The sequence below is a fragment of the Bos indicus x Bos taurus genome, chromosome 10, assembly GCF_003369695.1.
Source record: "Bos indicus x Bos taurus breed Angus x Brahman F1 hybrid chromosome 10, Bos_hybrid_MaternalHap_v2.0, whole genome shotgun sequence".
NCBI classification, from domain to species: Eukaryota; Metazoa; Chordata; class Mammalia; order Artiodactyla; family Bovidae; genus Bos; species Bos indicus x Bos taurus.
Genome location: NC_040085.1, coordinates 15,014,562 through 15,036,177, shown reverse-complemented (window position 1 = coordinate 15,036,177; position 21,616 = coordinate 15,014,562). Strand labels below are relative to the sequence as shown.

The 21,616-nt window shown below is 56.7% G+C and overlaps 1 protein-coding gene across 3 annotated transcripts in view; it reads right to left on the bottom strand.

The window, feature by feature from the left end:
* Nucleotides 1–320: 320 nt before the first annotated feature.
* ZFHX2 (zinc finger homeobox 2) overlaps nucleotides 321–21,616 on the bottom strand; it is a 29,042-nt gene continuing 7,746 nt past the window's right edge. Inside the window, exons 1-10 of one of the 3 annotated variants that reach the window (XM_027553264.1) lie at nucleotides 19,431–21,596; nucleotides 12,135–14,230; nucleotides 11,426–11,943; nucleotides 10,624–10,867; nucleotides 9,116–9,190; nucleotides 8,620–8,678; nucleotides 6,911–7,111; nucleotides 6,442–6,568; nucleotides 2,571–6,035; nucleotides 321–2,324 (exon numbers count right to left, since the gene is read on the bottom strand). In XM_027553264.1, coding sequence (XP_027409065.1) covers nucleotides 1,345–2,324; nucleotides 2,571–6,035; nucleotides 6,442–6,568; nucleotides 6,911–7,111; nucleotides 8,620–8,678; nucleotides 9,116–9,190; nucleotides 10,624–10,867; nucleotides 11,426–11,943; nucleotides 12,135–14,181 — 7,716 coding nt within the window. In that variant the 5' untranslated portion in view covers nucleotides 14,182–14,230; nucleotides 19,431–21,596 and the 3' untranslated portion in view covers nucleotides 321–1,344. Of the gene's footprint in view, nucleotides 2,325–2,570; nucleotides 6,036–6,441; nucleotides 6,569–6,910; nucleotides 7,112–8,619; nucleotides 8,679–9,115; nucleotides 9,191–10,623; nucleotides 10,868–11,425; nucleotides 11,944–12,134; nucleotides 14,231–19,430; nucleotides 21,597–21,616 lie in introns of those variants that run through there. The other 2 variants (XM_027553263.1, XM_027553265.1) reach the window with 2 other exon arrangements.

Genomic DNA, 21,616 nt, shown 5'->3' with positions numbered 1-21,616 from the left:
CTGAGAATGAGGGGATGTTACCTGTCCTGAGAAAATACTCAGTTCAGGGGGCAAAGATGGGTCCCTCCCAGCGTCCAGGTTAAAGGTGGTTAAAGGTTAAACCTTTAACCTTTCCCCCATTACCAGCTTGTGGCTGGGCACAGTATGGGACAGGGCTGTACTGCTGGCAGTCTCCAGGACCGCTGTACCCAAGCAAGGACTAAAGTCATTGATCTTCCAGAGACAAGGTGGTTCAAAGAAACCCTTAAAATGGAATGGGGTGGGGAGTGACACAAACAGGGAAAAAAAAAAACACTTGTTTGATGGGAGAGTTTTCAGGCTTTTTTTTTTTTTTTCTGTTTTCCAAGTTTGTCATTAGTTCATTCCTCTGGTCTGGTCTCTCCATCTCTCCCACACGAGAGTTCGTGCTCTCTCTTTTTTTTGGTTGTGTGTGTTTCAGTTTTTTTCAAAAGAACTTTGGATTTGCCGTTGGTGGGCAGTGCCGGTCCCGGAGGCTGGATCCCCATGTGGCAGGGCTGGGACAAGGGGCAGGCCCACGGCTTCTGAGAGGATCTCTGTGTTTAAAGCCTTTGAGAATAAGTTAACTGCAGTTCCCAGGGTGCAGGGTGGGGGTTGGCAGAGGGGTTCCTGGTGCCGGCTTCTCTAGAGTCCAGGCCACAGGGGCTCCCCTGTCAGGTGAGGAGGGAGGGCTGTGAGGAGAGTAAGCCGGAGCACTTCCCCCTGCTCACCTCCAGTTTGGTTAGAGTTTCTTGGGCTCCCTGCCCATCTCAGGCTTCAGCCTTGGGAGCCAGCTGAGTATTTGGGAAGAGTTTGTGAGCCGTATGGTACTCTAGCCGAGGAGGGTAGGAAGAAGGGGAAGTGGCAAAGTTTATTTTCCTTTCCCCTTCTTTGTCTTGGGTTTTCTTGTTTTCCTTTCTTTTTTTTCTTTCTTTTGGTGTTTTCTCAGTCAGTGGAACAGCATGAGATAACATGTATTTGCATGGTTATAGGCGTTAAGGGGTGACTGGGAATTCAGTAGGAAAGAGGCTGTAGGAAGATGAAACCAAGGAGATTTTGTGCCTGGTGGGCAGGCAGACGTTAATGGATAATCAAGATGGGAAGATGGGTGTGTGCGCCCATGGAGACCAAGGGGCAAGAATTTGCGAAGGGTTGGCGTGTCAGTGGGGGTGGGGGAGGAGGCAGGATTCTGCTGGAGGTGAGGTGTGAAGCCCACTGGGGGTGGGAACGGAGATTCCCGTGAGGTGGGCGGGGCCGGGGGGGGTGAAGGATTTGCGCTCCCCACACACCCCTTGGAGGAAGAGGAGACCTAAGGCCCACCCTTCCCCCACATCTTGGTTTATCTGTTTATAAAGCTAGAAGTGTAGAGGTAGTAGTCGTTTTGGGGTTGGAGTCCGTGTGAGGTAATCTTGCTTCCTCTTTGGCAAAAGCCACCGCAGCCGTGGCGGCAGTGGCAGCGTTGGTGGCCGTGCCAGGTGGGCCCCCTGGGGGCGGGGCCGCCTTGCGCCTGTGGGCCGAGGAGCGCAGGTGCGAGGCTAGGGCCTCTCGCCCACTCAGCAGCACCTCACATGCCAGGCAGTGGTAGGTACAGACGGGCACCCGCAGCGGGGCAGGCACGGAGCCCCCAGAGCCCCGCCCAAAGAAGCAGAAGGATCTCTGGTGAGCAGTGGCCGGGGCCTCCCCGTCAAACGCCATCTTGCACTGGCGGCACAGGTAGCGGTGGGTCACATCCACGGTGGAGATGCCAGGGCTGCCCGTCAGCAGCTCATCGGCCTCCCCAGCCTCCCCCTCCCTGGGAGCAGGCAGTTCGGGTGGCTTCGGAGGCGCTGTGGCTGTGGGCTCAGGGGCCTGGGGCGGTGGCTGGAGGAGGGCGTTGGGGAGCAGTCCGATGAGGGTCTGAGGTATCACCGGGTTCATGGGGAACAGCCCCTTCTTCATGCCATAGAGCTGTTGGAAGTAGGCCCCCGGCAGCTGGGGGCCAAAGACCGCTGGCGGTGTGGCACCCCCTGCAGGAGGCAATGGGAAGGGCAGGAACTGGCCCCCCAACAGGGCTGGGACAGTAGCCTTCAATGCTTTGAGGTTCTTGAGGGCGTCAGCAGAGGAGTTGGTGGGGGCTGCGACTGGCTTTCGCTCACCAGAAACCTTGTCCCCAGAGGGTTCGGGGGGTGGGCCTGGGGCAGAGTCAGTGGTGCCTGCTGGAGAGGGCTTGGTTTGGTCAGGAACTGGTCTCTGAGGTAAAGGGCAGCCTGGGCCAGCAGTCTGGACCACTGTGGTAGCAGGTAGGACCGAAGTGGCAAGGCCAAGGAGGCCTGAGGAGGCTGCAGGGCCTAGGAAGATGAAGAGTGACGATCAGCCACCTCCCAGCACCACCATCCTGCCTGCTGGAGATGACCTCCTGCACACTCACGCCTTCCACCACCTAGCCTCCATGCTCCCTTCCCTCCCGCACCAGTAGGAAACACAGGGAGGCCCAGGAGGAGACTGGAGGCAGAAGAGTCAGGAAGGAAAAGGAAGGACACCCCATTAGAGGGAGATGCCCTCTGAAGCCCAGCTCCTCCCAAGCTCTCACTCACCTGAACTGAAAGGAGCTAGGCTGCCCAGTGGGGGCTGGGCCAGAGCTGGGCCAGACAAGAGGACGGGGGCCAGGCGAGGCAGGGCCGGGGCAGCCCCGAGGGGCACAGAGGCAGGTGCAGTGGCGGGCGGAGCCTTGGGAGCCGGGGCTGCCTCAGGTGCTGGTGCCAAGTCGTAACACTTGCTTTCACTCTTCAGCTGGGCTCGGACTGCCTCCTTAAGCTTGGCCAGGTGCTGGCGGGAAAAGAGATGGCCTCGGCAGGAGACATAGAAGTCATATTTGACGTCACAGTAGGGGCAGTCAGTGCGCTGGGCTGCCAAGGGGCTCTCACTGCTGCCCCCAGCCCCACCAACTGCTGCCCCTTGGAGCTTGGCCTTCTTCTCCTTGGCGCGAGCATTCTGGAACCAGACCTGGATGACTCTCTTGGGCAGCCCGATCTCCTCGCCCAGCACCTCGCACTCCTGCATGGTTGGGGTGCGGTAGGCTTCATAGCAGGCTTTCATGATCTTCAGCTGCAGGCTGCTCATCTGGGTCCTATAGCGCCGCTGCCCCATCCCATCTGGAACTCCACCTCCACCTCCTGGGCCCCCACTGGCCCCTCCAGCCCCAGGGGACTCTGGTTCGGCCAGACTGGAAGCTGACGAATCACTTAAATCCCCTGCTGATGGACTGCAGGCCTCACTCTCTGGAGAAGCTTTTGATGGCTCCTCTGGGCCCTCATCCTCACAGGGTGGAGGGGGAGCTGGGAGAGGTAGAAGTGGCTCTGGTGTCAGAGTGGGGGGCTCTTTCCCAGGTGGCAGGAAAGGCAGGGGCCCGGCAGCCGGGGTGACTGGGGGGTAGGGAAGAGCAGGTGCATCCCTCTTAGGGGCCTCCCTCCCAGCCCCATCATCTGCCTTGCCCAGCAAGAGGTTGAACTTGGGGAAGGGTGCAGGGCTGGGTGTAATGGGGGGCTTGACTGCTGGATTGGGCACTCCCCCAGGGGTGCTTCGAAACTGGCCCTTCCGCTCCCGGGCCCTGGTGTTCTGGAACCAGACCTGCACCACTCGCTTCTTGAGCCCCACCTCCTCGGAGATGCAGTCGAGCATCTTGCGTGTGGGATTGGAGTCCTGCATGTACCAGCGGTATAGGATCTCCAGCTGCTCGGGCAGGATGGTGGTACGCAGGCGCTTATCCCTGGGGGGCTCGCCCTCCCCACCCACCCCCACTTCACTGCCTGTTGGGGACAGGCTACCGTCCTCGTGCTTCCGTTTGAGGGGTGGCACTGGCGGAGTGCCTGCCACCAGGGGGTTTCGCTCCCCAAACACAAGCATGGGCAGGTCTAGGAGGTGGGGGGCAGCACTGGGCTGCACAGGTGGCAGGAAGTGGAGCCGGCGGTGGTTGGCCAGGAGGTCCTGGTTGGGGAAAGACAGGGCGCACTGGTCACAGGTATGGACTGGGGAAGGCGAGGGAGGGGCCCTGCCTTCGGGCTCTTTGCCCTCTGGCTTTGTGGCCTCCGCCTGGCCCAGGTCCTCCCTGTCTGGGGGTTCTGGTGGTGGGCCCTCAGGCCCTGCTGGGGGCTCCGGGCCCTGTTCCTCCTCTGCGTCATCCTCTGCCTCTTCCTCTTCTTCCCCTCTCTCTGCCTCTTCCTCCTCGTCGTCAGCAGGCTGGTCGTCATAGCATTTCTTGAGGTGCCGTACCAAGTCAAAAACACAGGAGAAGGTGGCATGGCAGCGCCTGCAGCCGGAGGCTCCCCCGGTACCTCCTCCACTGGGCGCAGGCCCACCATCGCTGGCATTTTTACGAGCTTTCTGGCGGGCGTTCTGGAACCATACCACCACCACGCGGCTAGCCAGGCCCAAGAGGCTTGCGAGCCGCTCCACCTCGCCGTCCTTGGGGTAGGCGCTGGTCTCAAAGAAAGACTGCAGGGCTTGGGTCTGAAACTCTGTGAACTTGGTTCTGGAGAAGCGGCGGCCTGCAGGCACCAGGGGAGGAAGATTCCCTCTGGCGCTTTCATCCTCCTCTGGGGGCCAGCGTCCTCCAGCCCGACCTCGCTCCTCAGGGGGACGGGCCCCCCCTACCTCAGGCTCTGGGACCAGGAAAGGTGGGCCCAGTTGGGGAGCAGGGGAATCCAGGGGCCCGTCGGGCGGTTTGGGGGATTCTGCAGGGGGCGGGTAGAGGCTATCATAGCTCTTTCGAAACTGAGCAGCATATCGGCTCAGGGCCTCGAAGGGCAGAAAGCGGCGGTGCACGTGCTCCTCATGTGTCTTGAGGATAAGCATATTGGAGAAGAGTTTCCCACAGGCCCTGCAGGCCAACTTGTCCCCGCCCCCCAGGGCCTCTGGGGGGGGCGGGGTCGGGGGTGGGGGCACAGTCTGCTTTCCTTCGTTGTACTGGATCACCAGCTCAAACCCGAAGTTTTCTAGAAGGGCTTTGGCTGCGGTGCGGGCTGCCTCATTGGGCGTTGGGTGCAGGGGTGAGGGGGGCCCTGCCTCAGCCCCCTCTTCTGTTGTAGGGGGCCGCTCCCACTCTTGCTCAGCCAGCTCAGCCTTCGGAGGCGGCGGTGGGGGAGGGGGGGCGGCCGCTGGCAGGGACAGCAGGGGTGCAGGCCCAGCCAGTGCTAGCTTGGGCCCTACCTTGAGGTCGTGGAGGTAGAAGGGCAGGAGCAGCTGCTGCTGCTGGAGCTTAAGCAGTGACTCAGGCATGAGAGGGAAAGGGGGCAGGACTGGGGGTGTGAAGAGCGGGGCTGGGAATCGGTGCAGGTCCAAGGGAGGTGGGGGAGGGGACAGGAAGGGCAGTCCAGATAGGAAGCCACCAGGCTCAGGGCCTTTCTTCTCAGGGCCTGCCTCCCCCTCAGTCTCGCCTTCCTTGGGCTCTTCTGGGCCTCGCTCTGGCCCCTCGGCCTTGGCGTCGGTCTTGGCTCCCCTGGAGCGAGTTTGGTGCAGGACGGAGCGCATGTGGATCTCCAGGGTGGAGCTCTGGTTGTAGGAGACCCGGCAGACCGTGCACTTGAAGGGCTTGTCTGTGGCGGCAGCAGTGGCAGGCGTGGTGCCAGCTTCTCGTGCTGGGCCAGAGGGGTCAATGGCGGCCTTCTTCATCTTGTGCAGGTGGGAGACCGAGTTATAATGGACCAGGAGAATGTTCTTCTGCGTAAAGGACTCCTTACACACAGTGCACTTGTAGGGCCGAGCAGGGTCGAGGAACTTGTCCAGGGCAAAGTTGGTGGTCTTCCGATAGGTCAGAGGATGCCGAGAGTCAGCCGGAGCGGGCTCTGCAGGGCGGGGCTCCCCACCAGCCCCCTCTTCCTCCTCAGCCATGGCGGGTGGAGGCGCTACTTCCTCAGCTTGGGCATCAGGACGAGGGGCTGGAGACTGGGCTGGAGATGGGGGCTGATCAGGGCTTCCCGTGGGCTTGTCTGGGGCCTCGACTGAGGGTGGGGGAGGCTCGGGAAGAGGATCGGGACTGGCTTCTGGGGTCAGGTGAGGGCCTTCTAGGGGAGAGAGAAGGGGGTGCAGTGAGAAGGGAACCATTTCTGAGTCAGACCCCACCCACTTAACATCTAGGGTAACTCCTCCTGGCTTCGGGCTTCCCAGGTGGCGCTAGTGGTAAAGAACCCACCTGCTGGTGCAGGAAACATAAGAGACGTGGGTTCAATCCCTGGGTTGGGAAGATCCTCTGGAGGAGGGCATGGCAACCCACTCCAGTAGTCTTGCCTGGGAATCCCCATGGACAGAGGAGCCCAGCGGGCTACAGTCCATGGGGTCACAGAGAGTTGGACACGACTGAAGGGGCTTAGCACACATGGTCCTTGCCTCGGCTGTCTTCAGATCTACTTTGTTCAAGGACCCCAGGTCCCCTTTCCTGCCACCTTGGGAGGTCTGCCATCCAATCCTTACCTGCGGCTTGGGCTCTGCTGGGCACAGGCTCAGGTGCGGGAGAGGGGGGCTCTGGGCCATCCCCCAGAGGGCTTAGAGCAGGCCCGGGCAGCACTTTGGTCGTCAGGGTCATCTCTACAGTTGTGGCCTGAGATGGAAGACAGGTCAGTGACTTCCCCCTACTGGCCCTCTACTCCAGACCCCCCGGCTCCACACCTGGTCGTGCCCAGCCTAGCTCCAGGCTCCTCTAATTTCCCACCTAACCCCTGGCTGCGGCCTCTGCTGTCCTACAGCCTCAGCCGTGCCTGCAGTGGAAGCCAGCTCCTGGCACGCCTCAGTGGTGCTTCCTCACCAGCGAGCAGAGGCTGCTGGACAGGTTCAGCCCCCAGGTTGCCTCCAGCTCTCAACTCCTGTCAGATCCCCACAGAGCCACTTCCTTCAGCACACACTCCCAGCCACACAGCTGCTGGCCCCCGCCCCCCGGACTCACCACGAGCAGCAGCCTCTCCACACACTCGGGCACCACGTTGTGGAGGTGGCTGAGGTGGAAGTGCAGGGCAGGCCGGCCCACCAGCTGCTCCTGGCATAGCGGGCACCGGAATGTGGGCTGCACCGCGTGTTGGGAGAGCGCGTGAGCCCTCACCTGCTCGGACTCCGGGCTCAGGAAGCTGCAGAATGGGCAGCAGAATGCCTGGGGGCACACAGGCGGGGTGTCAGGGATGGGAGGGCCCCACCACCTCTGGGCCCTGGGGTTTGTGGACATGGCTGGGTCCCCCCACTCCTGATGGAGGAGGAGCCCCAGTCCTGAAAGCTGACTCCGCCCTCGCTTCTCTCCCACGGGACCAAAGGCCCAGGCTGAATTGCCCTAGCCTGCCTTCCTCAGCCTGCCCTCTGCTCCGGTCTCCTTCATCCCGGTTCCTCTTGCTCCGTCTCTGCTGCCTGCTCAGGTCTCCAGCCGACACAGGGCCCTGTCCCTACCCCTCTGGTTTAGTTTTCTTTTCTTACCTGCCCCTGCCCTGCCTGTATCTCCTCCGTGAAATGGCCCCCCTCCCCTGTGGCACTTCCTGGACCCCACAGGCTCCCTGCCCGCTCTGCCTCTCTGAGGAGCGGGCGCTCCCTACCTGTCTGCTCAGAAGCCGCCTCATTCTCCCTCAGAGACTCAGCAGCTCCCACATTCTCCGCCTGCCTTTTTCTCCCCTTTCCTTTTTAATGTAAACAAACACGACAGCTCCCCCAGTGGCCCAGGAGAATTCTGGCCTGGCTTGGCTGGCACATTCCTGCCCACACCTCCAGAGGGTGGGGCGGGGAGGCCCCTCTGCTTCCGCCTTCGTCACCTGACTGCCTGACCTCCAGCCTGCATTTCTGTCTTCCCGGCTCACTTCCTCCCGATGCCAGTGCCATTGGTCCAGGACTGCACATCAGGGAGGGAATGGCCAGAATGGAAGGGTATCCAGATGCTCAGCTTAATGCACTCAGGCCTGGGAGCGGACATCTTGAAGTCAGGATGCAAGGGAGCTGAGGACATACGCCGTTACTGCAGTGTCTGCAGTCGTAACACACACGGGGTGTGCGGTCCAGATTGGAGAGATGGGAGGCAGGGGTGGCACCTCAGGACCAGAGGCTGGGGATCCCCCCAGAGTCAACCTAAATTACCCTTGGGTCCTGCCTAGGTAGGCATCCAGACTGGCAGAGCTTGCTGTCTGATCACCTGGGTCAATGGGTTAGTTCCTCTGCCCAAGGAAGGAGGTGCCAGGGCAGCGCCACCCAGGGCTCTCAAGGAGGTGAACTTCATGTCTCATCTTTCTGCTCCCAACAGAAATAAAGAACTGGGCAGCAGCTAATGTTTTAGTTTTGCCTTTCTCTCTTCATTTCTTTCTTCCCTCCCTCCATCCACTTCCAGTCTTTCCTCCCCTCAGAACAGTTTCTTTCGTCACCTTTCCCTCGAATTCCCACCATCGCTTCCTGTTTGTTATCCCCCTTGTGCTCCACCCCTCAGGGTCCGCTGTGCTCACATCTGCAACCAGACCTAGGTGCAGAATTGTATTCAGAGTGACAGGAGTCACAGGCATGACAAAATTAAGTCTACCTTTGGTCTGAAATCCCTTGTCTGTAAAGATCTACAGTTGAGCCTTTAGAGTGTGAGCAGATCTCAGTAAAATCAGAGCCCCCCCAGCTCTTCCCCGTTACCCCAGTTCTGACCGTGGTCTGGTTGGCACTGTCTCCAAGAGGGCCAGTCTTGTTCTCTGCCTCTTCAGAAACTGAAGATGAAAAGAGAGATTCAGAGACTGTGACAGCCCTCCCTCTTCCTTTCACAGACCCCGGGCCCTTAAGATGGTCTGATTTGTAGTGCAGGGCTTGCAAGGTAGAGGGTGGGCCCTGGAGAAAGGGAGAAAGAGCAGAAAACTACAGAACTGCGCTCATGCAGGGAGCAGGGCTTGGCAGGGCTGACCCCAGGCTGGCGGGATGGCCAGAGGGCGGAAGCACCCAGCTCTCTGTGGCTCCACCTCCCTTCCCTCTGATGAGCCATTTCTTTTGATCATGGTAGCTCCTTCTAGACAGGAGGCCTTGCTGGGTGTCTGGATTACCAAGAGGTTCCATGAGCACCTCAGAATGTATGAGAATTGTGGGGCAGGTGTTGGGGAGTGGTGAGGAGGACAAGGGATGGAGGGAAAAATGGACCAGATGAGCAACTCACCCAACTGTTCTGTCTTACTCTGGGCATCTTTCTCAGGGGTGGGTGGCCCAGCTAAGAGGGTGACAGGAGTCTTCCCTGTGTAGGATGAAGGGAGAGTCAATTTAAAAGGATGAAGCACTACAGAAGGAAAGAAAAAGGGCAGAGGAAGCAGGACAAGCGGCCAGGCAATGAAGGAGAAAATGGGTAGATGAATCAGTAGGCAGGAGAAGACAAAAAGCTGCCGAAAAGAAATACAGAGAATGAGGGGCAAAATTACAGTGTTAGGACTGGTTACTGTTGTTTTAGTCGCTAAGTTGTAGCCTATTCTTTTGTGACCCCTTGAACTGTTGCTTGCCAGACTCCTGTCCATGGGATTTCCCCGGCAAGAATACTGGAGTGGATTGCCATTTCCTTCTGCAGGGCCCAAGAAATCTTTGTGAGTCTAGCCTGGAAACTTAAAGACGAGGGAACAAGCCCAGCAGTAGACAGGAACAAGAACAAACTCAGCTCCCTGTCTTGACTGATCCTGGAAGCAAGGGAGCCCAGAAATGTAGTGAGAAGCACCAAAGTGGGGAGGTGAGGTTGAAGGGAAGCAGCTGTGGTGAGTAGGAGGCGGCAGGTCTGGCTGGGAAAGGAGATTACCACTCAAGCAAGAATTGACAGATGTGTAGGAATTTATTTTCGGTGGCGGCCTAATTAAAGTGTTAAAGTTCCTTAACTCCATTCAGCCCTGCGCCAGAATCGTTAGCTATTGATCTGGGCCCCTCCGGCACTTAACTCCAGCCAGCGTATTGGCAATTCAATTAGCACCAGTCAATGCTGCCTGTTCCTGGTTCTTGCTGCCTGTGCCCTCACCCTCACCCACCACCGGCCCCTGCAAAGCCCAGACGCCTGTGCCCACGTCTCAGAGTCCCTTTCAGGCTCTTCTGCACTGCCTGGATCAGTGGTACCCGGCAGGCTATTCCCAGTCTCTCTAGTACAACCTCAGCTGCCTAAGGGGGACCCTTAAGCCCAGCCTTGGGGCTGAAGAGCTCCTCGGAGACAGGAAGAGGCTGGGGAGCTCATCAAGAGCATCCCATCCTGCTGCCTTTGGGCCATGCCCCTGGCTCCCACCTCCTTCAGACGAGTCCTGGCCCAGCCCAAAGCTGTCTATTGTTTTTCTGTTCTTCTCCTTCCTCCTTTCCAACCAGCTCCTGCCACCCCCCAACCCTCAACCCCGCCAGCACTGTAAGCACACAGGTCACTACTCAGAGTCACTGGGTGGTTCCTTCTCACCTCCCTCCCTGCTCTATTTCTCCACCCCGCAAAATCTCTGCTCTGCTCTTCTTTCTCCTCCAATAGCCTCTCTTCCCCACTCCCCCCGGCTGCCCCAGCGTTCCTGAAAGCCAGTTTTAGCACCCTTCACGGCACCTTTCCACTTGCTCTGGACTGCGCACAGACCCGTTTCTCATCCCTGTGCCACTCTCTCCTGGGCCCCCCACTCCCGCCCGGGCTGCCCTTCCCTTCCTCTCCTGTCCCCTCTTCCTCACCGCGAGGCCGGAGCTGCCCATGGCTGAAGCTCAGGATGCTCTGAAGAGCCGGGAGCCCCTCGTCAGTCGCGGGGCCGCTCTGTAGTAGCTGCAGGCGCCGCTGGGCCTGGGCGTCGCGGTGGGCAGGTGCCCGCAGGTGCTGCAGCACCGCGAGGCGGGAGGGCGTCTCCCAGGCACACAGCAGGCAGCGGAACAGCCCCAGTTCCGGCCCCGCGGTCGCGGTCCCCTCCATCTCCAGCAGAAACTGAAAGCACGGAAAGAGGCTGCTCAGGCCCAGAAGGACGGATGCCCCGGAGTCCAGGGGGCTCCTCTGCTTCCCCCAGGGGAGCCTGACCAGCGGCAGCACCCCCACGTCCCTTCCTCCCTTTTGAGCCCTTTTCTTTCCTTTGGCCACCTTAGTGTGACTGCTTTTGCTCCCTCGCCTCCCTTTCTTCCTCCCACCAATCCTGGATTTCCTCCTAGTTGTACAAATAGAATCGGTTCTGTCTTCTTGAACTTCTGGTGACGAGATGGACTGAGCAGACGTGAGAACCCTCCCCCCTAGTCCCAAACATCAGAAAAGCCGAATAAAGTACTGGAGTCACCTGGTCAGAATCCACCATCCTTGTTCTCTTTCTCCACATCTGACTCCAAATAGCTTTCACCCTGGTGCCCGGGCCTTCTGCAATTCCGCTCCCCTGGGTTTTTATCACTTTCTCACTCTGCATCTCCTCACTCCATCCCAGTCCCCTTTTCTTCCTCTCTCTCCCCCAGGCTCTGCGCAGTGGCCTTTGGATTCCAGACCTTCCTGCCCCACTCTCACCTTATAGATCTGGCTGTTCTCTTCGTGGGCTGCCCCCCGGGCATGCAGCTGCATCTTCTCCTTGCTGTTGGACTCAAAGTCACAGATGTTGCAGCGCAGGTGCAAGGTGGGGACAGAGCCATAAGGAGCCCCATCTCCCAGAGGCACTGGAGAGGGCGTGCCCATGGCCCCACCCCCCTCCCTCAGGTGGGCTGCCAGCTGGTACTTCTGAGCATGTTTGTCGGTCTTGAGGTGGAGTTGGAAGTTGGCCTTGAGCTGGGTGCCATAGCAGCAGAGCTTGCAGCGGTGGGTGTCACCGGCCACCTCCTTCCACTCGGCCTCCGGGAGGCTCCGGCCCATGCTGCAGTGGTAGAGCAGCAGCTCCAGGCTGTCTGTGCTGAAGGCCTGGCACACCAGGCAGCGGAACACCTTCAGGGACGGGCTGTCGTCTGGGGGCGGCGAGGTGGGCAGCCCGTCAGACAAGGCTCCCAGGAGCTGACTTTGAGGCAGGTGGGTGTCTGGGGAAGGGCTTCCAGGGGCTAGGGAACAGAGACAGGTTAGTGACCCTGGGAAGGAATGGGGCAGGATTAGCTTGCTGTGTGGCAATGGAGGGGTGGGTGCTGAGGGAGCTGGCATTAACTAAGGGTAGGGGTGCTGGCCCTCAGGAGAAAGCAGGGAACCAAGTTTGGCCCTGGGGAAGGGAAAAGAGGAGAGCACCCAGGGAGCTTACCAGGTGCAGGGAACTTGCGGGCAGGCGCTCCAAGGTGGTGGAAGCCATTGAGAAGCAGCTGGGCTTCCAGGGGCTTGTCTGGCCTCAGCCCGGGGCCAGGCAAGGGAGCCTGAGGCTGCCCTAGGGCCTGGGGTCCAAAGTACTGAAAGAGGTCAGGGGGGGTGGCAGGGGCAGCCCCCGCCTGGGGAGGGGGGCTGGGCCCCACCAGCCCAGGCGGCAGGCCCAGCGGCAGCCCCTGGTGGAGCATGAGGACGTTCTGCAGGTGCTTCTCAGAGGTCATGTGGATGCGCAGGTTGCGGGAGATGTTGGTCTCATAGCTGCACACCTTGCACTGCCACGATGACTTGGTCTTGGGCTCCTTGTCCCCTGCAGGGGGCGGGACCACGGCTTCCTGGGGGCTCCCCTGGCCCCCGGGCCCAGCCTGGAAGCCCTGCAGGTTGGCCAGGTGCTTGTCAGACTGCATGTGGATGCTGAGGTTGCCCTTGGTGGTGGTGGAGTAGTTGCAGACCTCGCAGCGGTAGGGCTTGTAGCCGCAGTTGTAGCTCTCTCCCCGGGCGAGGCGGGGGTGTGCGCCCCCTGCAGTACAGTAGCTGCAGTGGCTGTTGCTCTCAGGGTGCTTCTCCCGCATGTGCACGTCCAGGGTCTGCTGGTACTTGTAGTGCCAGTTGCACTTGGGACACTTGAGCGTCTTGCAAGAGTTGCGTGAGTGCAGCAGAGACATGTGGCTGGACAGGCTGAGGCCCTGGAAGGCTGACGGGGCCAGGCTGTAGTCATCGGCCAGGCGATAGGGCTGGGCCGGGTCGCCAGGGTCTTCAGGGGAGCCCCCCAGGGCAGGGAGAGTGCCCCCCTCCTTGGAGGCGGGTGAGCTTTGGTTGAGTGGGGGGCAGAGCCCGCCATCTTCCTCATGCCCCTCAGGGAACCAGTCTGGCCCCGCCTCGCCTGCCAGTGTTGGTGATTCTTTGGCTTGGGTTGGGCTGGGGTCCCAGGTGGCTGGAGTGGTCTCGGGAGAGGGTGGGCTAAGGGCCATGACTTCGTCCATGGGCGGGACAGGGGCCTGGGCTTCTGCCATAGGGGGCCCGTTCTTGGTCTGGGCTGCATTGGCTTCCGCGTTCACGGTGCTGCTGTTGTCAAGGGGTCTCTCTAAAGGGCGAGCAGGCAGATTTGGTTCCAGGAAGCTCAGCAGGGCCATGCAGGCCTCGTCCCCCTCCTGGAGCACGGCTGGGTTGCCCAGCAGGCCCTGGTGTTGAGCAGCGGTTAGCTTCACCCCGTGAGACCGTGTGTGACCCACAAAGGCCTGGTGCCTGCTGAACCCCAGGCGGCACAGGAGGCAGAGCCAGAAGAGTGCCCTGGGGTCTCCTCCCCTGCTCCCCGTGGGGCCATCTTTGGGATCTCCGGGTGGGTTTGGAGCCAGCTGGTAGCTCCAGAAGGCTCCGTCCCTTCCCTCACAGGTGGCCGGAGATGGCGCTGAGGTATCATGGGACAGAATTTGGTCAGAAGAGCTAAAGCCTTGGATTGGGTCAAAGCCATGTTGGACGTGAAGGGCAGTGAGGTGTACAGGGGGCAGGTGGGCAAGGAGGGGCAGGCTGGACTCTTGCTTGACGCCTGCCTCACCCCGGGGGAAGCCCTTTGGTAATGGGAGCTCACTGTCACCTGCCGGGAACAGCTTGGCCACTAGGCAGGCCTCACCTCCAGTTGTGAAGAATAAGTGGTCACTCAGATCCACAGGAGGGAGCTCTCCCTCCTCCTCCTCCTCCTGCTCCTTGTCCTCATCCACCCCCAGGTCCTTTGGTGGGAAGCCACCACAGCCAGGCTCCTCCTGGGGCTCCCCTATCTCCTTTGGTGGGACGAGGCCACAGCCTGACTCCAGGGGCTGCCCCCCTGCCTCCAAGGACCTCATGCTCTCAGAGGGGGAGGGGGCATCAGGGGGATCTTTGGTGACAGGATCAGAAGGGGTGCTGGGGGAGGAGGTGTCCAGAGGCAGGGACGGGGCATCATGTCCAGGGGAGGGGGTGGTGCCAGTGTCAGAGGACAGGTTAAGGGTGGCCATGGCAGACGGAGGAGAGCTGGGGGTTCATTTCAGCGTGACAGCCAGGACCCTGTTGGGGAGACATGGAGAGAGCGGAGCAGTGAGGTGGCAGGAGAGACACTCAGCCAGGCAGCTGATTCTCCCGATACTCCAGGCCCACCCTCTTCCCTCAGCACCATTCAAGTACCCATTTGCCAACCTGAAGCTTCATTAGTGTCTAACAGACTTCAGACTCAACATGTCCAAAGTCAGAACTCTACTTCTGCCCAGAACTTGTTCCTCTCCATCTCTCCTATCTCAAAAATTGGTAGCACATTTATCTGGTTGCTTATGCTAAAAACCCAAAGTTTCCTCTCACCCCCGCCCACAGGCAGGCCATTCGACAGTAACCTCTCAAGTGAGCTCAGTCCTCCATTCATCCTCCCCACGAGCACCACCTTGGCCAAAGCCACAGCTGTCTCTTTCCTAAACTAGTGCAAGAGACTCCACGTTGGCCTCCATTTCCACTACAGCCCCTCCTTCCACTCAGAATGACCCTTCATTTAATTATTTAATTCTTAATTATGACAAATGCCAAACATAAAGATAGACCAAATATAAGGAATCCCTTTGTTTTTACTGATCACCCAGCTTCAACAGTCTTCAAACTTGGGCCAATGTGGGTTTTTTAAAATTAATTAATTTATTTGGCTGCACCAGCTCTTAGCTGCTGCATGCAGGATCTAGTTCCCTGACCAGGGATTGAAGCTGGGCCCCCTGCATTGGGAGTGCACAATCTTAGCCACTGGACCCCCAGGGAAGTCCCTGTTTTGTTTTTGTTTTTTAACTGAAATATAATTGATTTATAATGTTGAGTCAATCTCTGATATACAGCAAAGTTACCCAGCTATATACATATATACATTCTTTTTTTATATTCTCTTCCTTTATGGTTTATCACAGGATACTGAATATAGTTCCCTGTGCTGTATATTAGGAGCTTGTTAACTCGGGGCCAGTCTTGTTTCATCTGTATCATCAGGCACTTCCCCTTTCCCTGTATTGTTTCAAAGCAAAATTCAGACATTATAATCACCTTTCAAAATGTAAACCATACTATATTCTTACAACCCATCAGTGATTTCTCACTGCACTGTGAATAAAACCCAAACTCCACTCCCTGATCTACAAAAAGGCCTATTTGATCCGGCACCTGCCTACTTCCAGCATATCTTTAATACTCTCCACCCCACCTGGCTGGCCAGCGCCAGCCCACTGACGTTCTTCGTTCCTCAAACACAGCAAGTTCATCCCCACCTTAGCCGCTGGCCAGAGCTGTTGACTCTGCCTGCAGTGCTCTTCCCCCAGTCTCTGCCCAGCGGCTCCTTGTCCTGTCTGCTTAAACAGCACCTCTTCCAATAGGCCTCCCCTCTCTACAGAAGCTAACATAGCCTGGGGGGTCTGTTTTCTCCAGAGATCTATCACTAGCTGATATTTCCTGGTTTCCTTATTTTTCCCTTCTAGAAACTGAATTCCATGAGAGCAGAAACTCTGGTTTATTGATTGTTCCATCATGGGTACCAAGAAAGATGCCTGCCACATATCCATACGTATCTGTTGAGTAGATGAACTTTGGAAAAGACCCTCAGATTTTCTACACCCTGAAGAGGTAATTTCCCTAAGTCAAGATCCTCTTGCCAGAGAGGCCACAGTGAATTTCCTCTGGCCCGCAGACCCCATGCTACTCTCAGATGCCTTCCAGATCCATCTCTGGTCACAGGTGGGAGCTTCTTGGCCAGTTGAAAGACAAACGCTTATATGAGATAATCCTCCTCCCCAGAGATTAAAACAAAAAAAGTAACAGTAATATTAAGCTGTCAAGGTACATATACTATGGTCCCCGCACTGCAACCTTATTTAATGGGTGACCAAGAAAGAGAGGCTGAATGAGCTGCTGACTGTCACGAAGTTCCAAAGTGAAACTAGAAAAGGACTGGTGGGGCGCAGAGCTAGACCCCAAAGCTGTGGCCTGGGCTCCGCCCTCTACTGGGACTGGCCCTCAGACAGAGTACGGGCAAAATGAGCCTCCAAGTCTAGAAACCAGGATTCCTGAGCTCCCTCCAGCTGATTAAAACTACCCAGCTCTGCATGCTGCTCCCAAACTTTTTAATCTTGGTTCCCCGCCTAACTCAGCAGTTTCCCACGCCTCACCTCCCCATACCTCTCAGTGTCCCACGTGTCCTAACTCCTCTTCAGTTTGTAGTATCAGCAGGTCCCTAATGATTAAACCTTTAGTGCTCAGGCCAGAGTGTTTCCAGAAAGTGGTGGGGCTGGTGGGGCTTCTCCCTGCTTGGACCACGTCTTACCCTCACCTTCAGATTCCTTGATTTGGAATGGGTCCTCCATCTGGCCCCAGTCAGCCTGGAAGCCTCCATTCCCACTTTCCTCCTCCTGGGGGACCAGCCAGGCGTGAAGTCAGAGTAGGAGCCATTAAGGAGCTCCGCGTGGGGCTGGCTCCGCATGCTAATGAAAATTCAAATCAGCACCTGGGCCAAGGGTGGGGGGTTGGGGGGGCTGGAGAACTAACAGGGAAGTAAAGGAATTGGAAGGTGGTGGGGGGTGTTATCTTAGATAACTAGAAAGCAGAAGCCCTGAATTTGTGGGATACAGGCATTCCTCCTATGGAATCGTTGGGGAGCAGGGGGAAGTGGGGGATACATGTGCTGGACTGGAGGGCCTGATTTTCCACTGTCACCCCCATAATGGGGGCTCACCTGCTAGGAAGAGCTGAGGCTTGGCAAAAGACGCTGAGGGCTGAACATGGTGGGTGCTATGTCCCTGCTGGCCCACCTCAGGTCCATCAGCAAATTCTCCCTAGCCCCAGACTCACAACTCTATATCACACTGCAGAGGAGGGCTACGAGGGCCTAAGCCCCAAATCCTCTCTCCAAGCTTCTACTTCCCAGGACAGAAGAAAGACACAGCTCATTCCTAGCTAGAAACCAAAGGAGCTTAGCTTTGGGCTAGCTAGTGGGTGAGACCTGGATCAGTGCAGGGAGGGTAGGTCTGCAGCTGTTTAAAATTGCAAATCTCTTCCCCACCTCCCCCCTCCTCCTCAACAGGAAAGAATTTCAATTGCAAATTTATCTCTGCCTCAGTGCATCTCCGCCCCCCCACTCCCCTCTCCCCCTTTCTTCTCTGTGCTTCCCCCATCACCCACTATTTATTACAAACCTTTAACTGCAGCAATTATTTTTTTTTCACTTTTTCCCCTCCTTCCATTTTCCTCCGCCTCAATCCTTTCTTCTGCCCCGCTCTGTGACCCTTTCTTTGCCCTTCCTATCTTGACCTCAGTTTTCACCTCCTTCTGGAGATGTTCAGTCTCTAAGTCGTGTCCGACTCTTTGCGAGCCCATGGACCGTAGCATGGAACCAGATAACAGGTCCCCACTCACCACCCCCAGGACCAGAGTCCTGTTCTCCCTCAGACCACGGACATCCCTGCTGTGGTTCCAGGCTTTCCTTAAGGGCCTCTCCTCTCCCTCAGGGTACATCTTAGCTGTGGGGCTAGGGAGAAGGCAAGTCCTCAAAGGTCTTGGCATTCCTGTGTGTGGAGGACGGAAGGAGGAAGAGGGCAAATCAGGTGCAGGGTGTAAGTGGGGGCAGTCAAAAGGAAGGACCTGGGTAGAGGCGAGGGCCGGGGGCCCTAAGGAGAGGGGTTAGGGGAGACAGAGCAGGCGGTGGTGGCGGTGTGATTAGAGCAGAGATTGATGTGAAGGGGCGCCACAGACGGCAGAGAGAGTCAATAAAACGAGAGGATCACATTAGAGGCGACAGAGAGAGCTTTAAATTACAAGGCTGCTGCCACCGAGGGGGATGGGAGGAGGCAGGCCTGGAGCCAAGGGAGGGTGGAGAGTTCTGAGGGTGTAGTCATCCCCGGAGATGAATCTTCCAGCTCCAAAATGGCCCTCAGTCTCCAGAGCTCCCTCGGTGCCCCTCCATTCCATCTCCTTCCCTAACGCTTCCTTCCCTCACAGGGTGGGGAGAGAGGGGAAGATGGAGAGGAAGCTGTGGGAGACAAGAGATTGGTTTTGGTATTGCCTCTCTCTTCCTCGGTGCAGACCCCACTCCCTGGCTGTTCCTCAAGGTGAGCAGGAAAGGATGGAGTGCTGCTTTCAAATTTCGTGGCCAGGTCGGGGGATGGCGCTGCTAGCTGCCCCATCATGAGAGTCTCTGAACAGATATTCCTCAACGGGAGGAGGGCCGAGAAGCACCCTGTAAAGAGCTGGACAAGAATTCCTACTTCTTGATATGCCCTCACTGTTCAGGGGGGCAGATACACTGTACTTAGAACAGGAAGAAGCCAGGGAACTTCCAGGAACCTTCAGTACAGCCTGTAGGGCCTGAGAGCTACTGAAGATGTTACGAGAGTGACAGAAAGGCTTGGATGTGAAGCGGAAAACCGCAAAGGGGGGTCTCTGAGACCACACTTGGCAGAACAGACCTCAGAATCTTGAGAATTAAGGAGCCAAAGGGACAAGGGCAAAGGAAGGACCAAAGAAGTGAGGCCTGAGGAAGGAATGTGCCCCTCACCAAGGGGCCAGGCTGGCCAGGGGCGCTCGCTCTGGAGCTGGAGCCCCTCCCATCTCGGGCAGAGCTGGAGCGGGAAAGCGACAGGAATGCTCCCTAGTGGCTACAAAGGGAACATCACTGAGGAGGGGACAGGCCTGCCTGGTGAAACAGTGGCTTTCTCCTCCCAGCTCCCCTCCTTTTAAAAACAAAGCCTCTCCTCACTTTTCTTCAAACCCACTGGCAGGGCAAAGTCCTTCCCAGCAAAGTCAGCCAGAGGGCACCAGACATATTTGCTTACAATTTGCATACAGTGATTTCCAGTCAGAGCCCTCTAGACTTGTTTGCCAACTTTTCAATTGTTCCATCTATTCTCCTTCCTTAGAGCCCGTTTTGGGGAACTTTCCTTTCGTTCTCTGAAACCCCTGACTCCAAGCTGCCCCCTCCACATTCACTTTGTCCCGCCTTTCTCTCCTTTTGGTTTCAACCTGTTGCTTTCAAGAGGCAGCCACAGAGGGAAGGGGAAGATGGGAGTCTGTGAGCCCACATTAGGGGGATCAGTTGGTACCAACAGCAAATAAATTCTAACCAGATGAGATTTCTTTTCTAAGGCAGTGGAAGAACATGGGCTAAGGATTCATGCAGACCCAGGTTCAGTCCTGGCTGTCCCCACTCACCAGCCGTGCAACCTTGGTAAGTTACTTATCCAGTCTGTTTCCTCACCTGGAAACTCCCTGGCCCTCTAGAGTGCTCACACAGAAGGGTTCAGAGCTGGCTTCGTGTCCTTTGCTGAGCCTGGGTCTCTCCAGTGCATCTGCAGGATCACACAGCTGTGCTCACCCGGCTTTTGTGAAGACTAGTGCAGGTAACATGTGAAAAGTGCCCATACTGGTGTCCATCAGGTCAGTTCCTTTCCTTCTCTCTGGCTTTCCCTGCACTGCACCTCATCCCACCCCACCTCTCCCCGAAGAGCTGGGCAAGATGTGTACAGCTAGGCCAATGCTTTCTTTCGGTCTTGCCCCTTCTTGACCTGGCCTCTTCCTCTCATCTCTGCCCTTTAACTGAGGGCAATTCTTTGTTGAGTAGGATTTCAATCTAGTCTGCCCAGCAGCAGTGTTCATTTCTCATAGGCCCTCTTGATGGCTGGGTCTAGATACACCCCATTATCCCGAACCAGAGACTGGAAGCTCTGCCCAGGTTCACACTTGGATCAAAACTATTATGTCTTCTCCCTGCATTAAAATTATCACTGCCTCTGTCTCTAAAGCTCACCTTCTATATTTAAAAAGAAAACAACAAAAAAGGTATTCCTATTCCTCCATTTTAATTCTACCTATCTCTTTTAGATCTCTCCCCAGCACCCCAACATTTAGGGAGTGTGTACTTTGTGCAAGAGAAGTTTTGTCCAAAAGAGAGAAAATAAGAATGGCAGGGATTGAGGCAGGCAGGGAAAGGAGTATCAGAGAGAGTGAAGAAAGGGACAGCCAAGGCAGATAAGAGGAGGGAGGGAAAAGGGAGGGAGAGGTAGGGAAGGGGCAGGGAGTTGGGTCTTGATCTGCACAGGTAAATACTGCAATCAGAGTCTCCTCAAGACCTCCCAGCTTTGGCATCATATTGGGCAGGGGCCTGTCCCCACTGAGAAGGATGGAGCAAGGAGGTTATCTCTTACACTTTGCAAGATGCTGAAGGTAGGCAGAAGGGACATAGGTGGGGTGTGAGGAGAAAGGAGAGGCTGAGAAGAAGAAGATGGGGGAGGGAGGGAGGAGACGGGGCTAAAAGGGAAGCTACAGATTAAAACCACAAGCAGAGAGGGACATCCGTGCACACTTGCGTCACTTTGCTGAGATGTGCCGCAGCATGCCGGCTGCTGGAGTTGAGGATGTCCCAGAGAGAACAGGAGCCTCTTGCCAATGTGTCTCCCTCAATGATGCTGAAGTGTTAGGACAGCAGTGTGCGGAGCTGTGTGGTCTTCAGGCGCACTGGAGAGACCCAGGTTTAGATAACCGCACCAAGTCAGCGCCGAACTCTTCTTCTGTATCAGCACTCCACAGTGAGAACAGGGGGCTGCACCCTTGAATTCAGATTCCGGACCCTGTCTGATCCTGGCATGGGGTACCTCTGTGGAAGATCTTTGATCTCCCTGAGCTTGAAAACAATTACATGCAATTCTTCTAGAATTATGTGGAAGGGTACCATTGTAAATGGCTGTGTATATAAAATCCTTCTCGTTCTTTGATTCTCATGAACCCTCGTGATGGTAATGACTATTTAAATACTATTAAAACAACAACAACAACAAATAATATCTTTAAATGTTTATCATGTGTCAGGTACTGTGCTGAGCCCTCTGGAAGCATCACGTCACCTAATCTGCCACTACAATCTGATAAAATAGATACAGCTAGTCATTCCCATTTACAAACATGGCAGCAGACTTAGATGGGTTATGTAATTTTCAAGGTCTCTTACTTGGAAAATAGAGTTGAGATTGGCCTCAGGTAGCCTGACTCCAGCACTCTGCTCTCAAGTTAATTTGTAAGCCTTTAAGCTTGGGCTGGTAGGTATTTGAATGAGATCTTTGAGTCTGAGTGTGCTCCTCTGCCCTTGTGTGTGTTGCCTTGAGCGTACATGCTGTCGCGCTCTTTGAGCTTGTCAGGGCCTTCTCCCAGTTGTTACAGTAAGATGGGCCACTGCTGTCTGTGCAGGGGCCCTGGCCATTCTGGGTGCATGTCTGTGTCTGTCTGGCTACTGGAGGTGAAATGGAGATAGCTACCACAGATTTGTGATAAATTCTGAAAGTCTACACATGTGTATTCATAATATGAATATGAATATGAAAAGTGAAAGTGAAGTCACTCAGTCGTGTCCCACTCTTTGCAACCCCATGGATTGTAGCCTACCAGGCTTCT